The 6,610-nt window shown below is 37.8% G+C and overlaps 2 protein-coding genes across 2 annotated transcripts; one reads left to right on the forward strand and one right to left on the reverse strand.

Moving 5' to 3' along the window:
• Positions 1 to 314: 314 nt before the first annotated feature.
• Positions 315 to 1,688, forward strand: LOC121790344 (RNA exonuclease 4-like). Its single transcript, XM_042188589.1, has 4 exons — positions 315 to 489; positions 570 to 700; positions 795 to 1,279; positions 1,358 to 1,688. Exons 1-4 carry the CDS (start codon positions 327 to 329, stop codon positions 1,593 to 1,595), a joined length of 1,017 nt encoding a protein of 338 aa, XP_042044523.1. The 5' UTR covers positions 315 to 326; the 3' UTR covers positions 1,596 to 1,688.
• A 1,743-nt stretch (positions 1,689 to 3,431) lies between these two features.
• On the reverse strand, positions 3,432 to 6,604 carry LOC121790343 (CASP-like protein 4A3). The gene is made up of 3 exons (XM_042188588.1): positions 5,817 to 6,604; positions 4,997 to 5,138; positions 3,432 to 3,888 (listed from the first exon to the last, which is right to left on the reverse strand). The coding sequence occupies exons 1-3, from the start codon at positions 6,551 to 6,553 to the stop codon at positions 3,694 to 3,696; spliced, it is 1,074 nt and encodes a 357-aa protein (XP_042044522.1). The 5' UTR covers positions 6,554 to 6,604; the 3' UTR covers positions 3,432 to 3,693.
• Between the last annotated feature and the right edge of the window lie 6 nt (positions 6,605 to 6,610).

The following is a 6,610-nucleotide window of genomic DNA, read 5'->3' on the forward strand; positions in this document are numbered from 1 at the left end:
TATCATAAGATTTGACAGCATGTAACCGCCTTCTGCAACTTCCATTCTCACACAGAGAGATGCTTTCCGATATGGTAACTGCAGTAAATATTCTAGCAGCTAAAAAATGTGGGCCACAAAGAATTTGGATTGCCACGAATGTTTATTGCTAGCTGAAATGGCCTGTGAATTCTAGAGAAAATGACACTACTTCACTTGACCACCAAATAAGGTGAGGAATCTCTCTCACTCAAAAAAAAAAGAAAAAAGAAAAAAGGGCATCAAATATAAATAGGTCTTCAAGAATTGCATTTGTTCATAAGTGAAAACCACAGTAGAGTTCATCCATGGACAACAGGAACAAATGTGCAGGCTGCTACAGACAGTTCAACAAGATGGAGCATCTTGTCGAACACATGAGGATTTCATATCACTCGAATCACGAACCCCTCTGCGGAATCTGCCACAAGCATTGCCGCTCCTTTGAGTCTCTCAGAGAGCATCTCATAGGTATAATAAACGTATTGTGTTTTCTTCAAATAAATAGAGATTTATATTATATAGTATATTTGATGGTTTTTGCGAAGCAGGACCTCTTCCTAAAGCCGAATGCGAGAGGATATTCAAGGATCGAGGATGCGACATCTGCTTAAACATCTTCAGCAGCCGGCACGCTCTTCTTCATCACAGAGACAAATGCCACTTCTCCCGTCGAAACAATGTAATAATTTTACTCATTCAAATATGAAAATATCCCCTTTTAGTTTCAAATTTAATTTATGTTAACTTTTTTTTTCTTGCTATTGGAAAATTAGGGTTATAGAATGGGGATTCAAGATGAGTTGAGGATGGATAACACAAGGGGGAAAGTGGTGTCTTTGGCTTGCAAAATGGTGGGAGGAGGCAGTGATGGCTCACTAGACCTCTGTGCAAGAGTCTGCCTCATTGATGAGAATGAAAACATCCTTTTCCACACCTATGTCAAGCCAAACCTTCCTGTCACCAACTACAGGTACGACACGACCGGCATAAGGCCGGAGTATTTGAGGGACGCGACGCCAGTTAGACAAGTTGGGAGGAAGATTCAAGACTACCTATGCAATGGGGAGCCGATATGGCAGATCCGGTCTAGAACTGGAAAGGCTCGAATCCTCGTTGGCCATGGCCTTGATCATGATTTAAGATGCTTGGAGTTTGAATATCCCGAGTTTCTCATTAGGGATACTGCTAAATATCCGCCATTGATGAAGACGAGCAAGCTGAGCAACTCGTTGAAGTATCTGACAAAGGCATATCTCGGGTTGGTGGATCTGAATTTTATTAATTTTTGATCATGTTATATGTGTTTTGTTTGCTATATAGTAGTGGTTATGTGCAGATACGATATTCAGAATGGGGTGCAGGATCCGTACGAGGACTGTGTTGCAGCGATGAGGCTTTACAAGAGAATGAGAGCACAAGATCATAGGGTGGAGAGCTATCCATTGGCTTCTGATCAGCAGAACCGGAATAACTTTGCATCGTGGAGGCAAGCCGAGCTGGAGAGGATGAGTCCGGAGAGAATGTTGGACATGTCTAGATCTGATTACTATTGTTGGTGCTTGGACTCCAAATGAGGTGGAGATGATGAATTAAACAAGAAGTTTCAACTATTTATTTCCTTCTTTTATGCCACTAGATTTATGTGTATTATCAGCTGAAGCAGTAGTATATAATGCCATTACTATGTGCACTTCATTGTTGCTATTTCAAAGGTAGTAATTAAAAAGTAATTTTGCTACAAATTTGAGAAATTTGTTGTGTTGTGAAGCTTATACCACCTGAGCTGAATAATAATATTACTCCGTATTTTGGCTTTCAGTGTCTTTCAAGATATTTAGGTAAAAAAATGTAGTTATTAGTATATAATGTCTATTGAATATTAATTCATATCACCGAAATTAAATGCATAGTATGTTAACAATGTGTCCATAATTTCCTAGGTTTCATTTCTCTTCAAAATTGGTCCCAATAGCTCTGTATAGAAAAAAAAACATGATATATATATACTGATACGAGCATTATTAGTTAGATAAATTAAGATTTGCATATCTTTTCCATATCTTTGTTTTCTTGTTCATTAAGTTATTATTAGCATTATAAATAGGAGTTATTGTAATCATTTGAGAAATCAATCAAGAATATCAATATTATCGTTCATTCTCTTCTCCAAGTGAGAAACCCGTCTTGCTCGACGGGCACTTGCCCGCGACAAACATCTATCGATCGCCGATCTACGGACGCCGATCAACCCGATAGGGGATTTATCCTATCATATACCTTGAGCAAAGTTAAATGATTAATAGCCTCGTGTTATTTTTTCAAATAATATAGCGTAGTGGTTGAATGCTACAATTACATGGAGTATAATTTGTTAGCAACGTACATTAAACTCACGAATATTGTTGTAATTGTAATGTATTATGATATAAATCACATAATACTAGCCTATAGATATTAATTGAAAAGGCAAATTGATGTGGAAAATAAAATTATATCATGAAAAAGTTGTTTATTGAAGAATAATTAGGCTAATCAGACATGTCCGGTTAAAAATAAAGTTAGACTAATCTTAATGATTATATTTTAGGTCATAAATAATTGATGTACTATACTAAACTCTGATTAATTTCCAGTACAAAAGTGAATTAGAGAATATAATTTGCAACAAATAATACTATGCCCTAATGACTTTAAAAGTTGTAGATATGAGCAAGGTCGATAGCTTAAAAAGAATAGACTATAATAATGTTTTTTAAAAGTGACTATACTAAATTTAAAAATGAAGAAAAGTTAAATTTTGCAATAACTATATATAGGTTTATAGTATTAATGTTTCGTGGAAATAAATTTGCTATGTTAAGTTTTTAATTTTAGTTTACATTAAGATTTTTATAGGGGAGCTTACATTGAGGATTTAACTTTTAAGATTATGGCGTAGAATTCAATGAACTATAATTGGATAGTTTGGATGTTCTATATATATATATATGTCTTTACCTTAAAATTTATTTCTAATTACGAAAGGGAATTTCTAACTATCGTATGGATTTTTCGAAAAAAAAATTATAATTTAAAATGTGTGGTTACGTGGCATGTCTTCAAAATCACATCTTTTAATTAAGAAACCGAAATACACAAAAAAAATCAAAATTATACTACTAAAACACAGCCGTAGCCAAAAAATAAAACGAACTTCATCTCAGAAAAATGGTAAAGACAACCATAATCTAACATTATTTTCATCTCATCACTTGCATTATTTATGTCATCTTTTAAACACTCACACTCATATTGCTAACTAGTCACTTCACTATTCATGAAACCCATATTTTTGTTTTCAATCTCACATTTGGATATTGTATATTGCTAAATAAAATTGGTAGCGTAAGCGAATGCTTTTGCCCAAAAAATAACAACAATCAAAATAAACCTTGGGCCCAACCAACTGTTATTGAAAGTCCATAATTTAAACCTCCCATCAACAACGTATCTTATGATTCTTTAGCCATAAGCCACAACATAACGAATATTTATATACACCATTTTGTTCTTAAAGATGCAGACAGCCGCTACAATAGATACACACAGAGTATATCTCGACCTAGATAGCGTAAAGGAACTCGAGGCGAGGGCAGCGGTGCACACGACCTAGTTTGAGGGAGGAAGTCGAAACTATGCGGTTTTGGAAGTGCAGAGAACATAGCCAGATATGAGAGAACTCATTGCGAGGGCGACAAAGGCGAGGAAAGACATGGATACAGAAGCAGTTGCTAAATCTGGAAACTGGTCCTTCCCCCAGTTCAGTTGCCAGTCGTCGATCCGGATAGTGGCCGACGAGGAAGCTGATATGAGAAGATAAGCGATCATCTGCCATCAACAAACATAACCATAACCATGATCATTATCATCGGAATATTTTTCAATAAGCAAACCAAAAACAAGAGGGGAAAAAGCATACGAGCAAGTTCTTGATTTGTAAAATAACTCAACTAAGAGCAGAAGCTGCTAAATAAAGGGAAAGTTAAATCAATCATAAATGCGATATCGTTGCATCTTCTACATATGATTACCGTTTGATGGGCTGGGATTCAGATCCAAACTCCAGTAAAATATCAAAAAAATGATATGCGTTTTGATCTGGATATTGATACCATCGGACAGTCTCACACAAGTTTTTAAGTTTCTTAATTGGGTTCTCTGGCAATAAGTTTTTCGTCGCACAGCTTAACATGGTATATATACAGCATGATCAACTATTATTAACAGCATATACATGAAACGCAACGTAGAAGCATGTAGTTAAAGCGACTAAAGAAAGATGAGAATAGTGGTGAATGGAATCTATTTTTTCATCTTTACCATTCTGCTTTATTCAAGCTATGAGATTCCTCCTTTACTCATAAAAATGAAGAAAATGCACACACACTCCTTAAAGCACTAGAGACAATAATTCTTTGACATGTAAAGTGAGGTGGTGACTGATGACTGGGAGGAAGAAGGAACATAATGCAAGCCAAAAAAGTGGCTCAACAAACAGATAAACTCTTAGTGATTCCCTTTCGTCAACTCATGGCATCCGATTATTCTAGGGAGCAAGACGACAACAAGGCCCACGACACCAAATAAATCACTCTATGTTATACCCGAACAAAATTAGAGAGCAAGTAGATATAAGATAGAAGTACTAATCAAAACCCTTCATTATCACTAATCATCATACAGAAAGGGAAACACGATTCTTGTGTGAAATTCTCTCTCAGCATCACCATCACGACCACACATTCCATGCTTCTTTTCTTGGTCTATGCAACAATACCACACAAAGAAAAGTAATATCTGATAATGCAAGTCATTACTGATTACCATAAAGAAGCATATAAGAAATTAACCACAAAAGGGACATTTCTCTTGCAAATGTTCATATAACGAAATATATGATTGCTCAAGTCACACATAATAGGCAGAAAAAAATTGCCTGATCAGCTGCAAAGTTGAGGTAGTGCCGGAGTCTTGGTTGTTGATGCACCATATACTTTCCGGTCGCCAGATTATACGACATATCCAACGCCTGAGCTCCAGAATACACAAATCCAATCACATTCACAGACATACAGTACCTGCCAAATCCCTAATTCAGATCCAAAACCACATCCTCCAAAGAATACAAATTTCAAACAGCCTCATATATGCTACACTGATGAACTACATCAAACACGATTGTGATAGATCTTCACACAAACAAATACATTCACGGTTGTTTGGATAGTGTAGTTGGCTAGTCTTAGCATTCAAAAAGCCAACCAAAGGTTACTGGCATTTGAAAACACATCGCCATTGTCCATTCAAATTTCAATTGACCACTGATCTAAGTATTCCATAAGGGAAAAACAAACTCCACCACTTGAAATGTAATCTCTCAAGTCTCAACCGTTACCGAAACTTTTCCATGTTGTATTTGCAACCACAACTTTGCATGAATGTGAATTATTAATGTCTTTTTCCAACTTCCACAAAAAGAGTATATAAACGAGCTGAAACAGAGCTTAAGTGAATTTCAAAATTTCAGTCAAGAAATCACAATCAAATTAGTAGAATAAGTTACATACGTAGTAGTAGTAGTAGTATTTTATTCTTTGCCTAAAATTGAACCAGTTATCACTCCTAAAAAGAGAGTTAAATAATTCGTGTTTAATGTATACTAGTAATATTTATGCAGAAAACACAAACTCGGGTTATAAAATACATTTAATTGCAAATAAACATTTCGATAAAAAAAATTCAAATTAATTGGTTACCTGAATTCTTTGTAACGATCAAATGAATCGAGAGCCCATCCCTGATTTCTATCAGCTGCCATTACTGCAAATGAAACCAAGCAAAACAACAAACCAAAAACCCTAAACCCCAACGCAGCTTTCCTCACCATCTTCTCTCTCTTACCTCTCCTCAATATAGACAGCGACGGACTAACCCTCCTCTGCCTAATTCCACTTCCGCCGCCGCCGGTCAATTCAGGGCCCGGATCCGTCTTCGGCGCCACCACATTCGGCTCCTCCATCACCGCCCTATTCATCACCGCCGCCATAGGCTCCTCCACCACAACCATATCCTCCATCGGCCCCTTGTACACATCCTTCCTCACCACCACAGCCGCCGGCCGAGTCTGCTCACTCCCGCGGCCGTGATCGAAGGTGATGTACTCGGATTCGAGCGAGGAACGATCCATCGGCCGATTCCTCTCGTGATCCGGCGAAGAGCCGCGGCTGTTCCTGATCGTGATGTGCGCGGAGTCCGCCGAGGACCGCGCCGGCGAATTTTGCTCCGGCGGGGAGAGCGAGATGTGCTCATCGCTGTTGTGCTTGGAGTGAAGCGGCGACGAGTAGGATTCGCCGGAGAAGATAGGGAGATGTGGTTCTCCGCTGTTGTTGCGTCTGGATTGGGGCGGAGAGGGGGCGGGGCTCGCAGATTTCGGCGGCGGAGGTGGAGCAGCTTCAATTTCAGGTGGCGGTGGGTGATAATTTTTATTTTCCATCAAAAGGGAATTTCGAATAATTTGTTTTCCGGAATTCTCGCTTCTGTTGATTTTAAT

The sequence above is a fragment of the Salvia splendens genome, unplaced genomic scaffold, assembly GCF_004379255.2.
Source record: "Salvia splendens isolate huo1 unplaced genomic scaffold, SspV2 ctg482, whole genome shotgun sequence".
Classification (NCBI taxonomy): domain Eukaryota; kingdom Viridiplantae; phylum Streptophyta; class Magnoliopsida; order Lamiales; family Lamiaceae; genus Salvia; species Salvia splendens.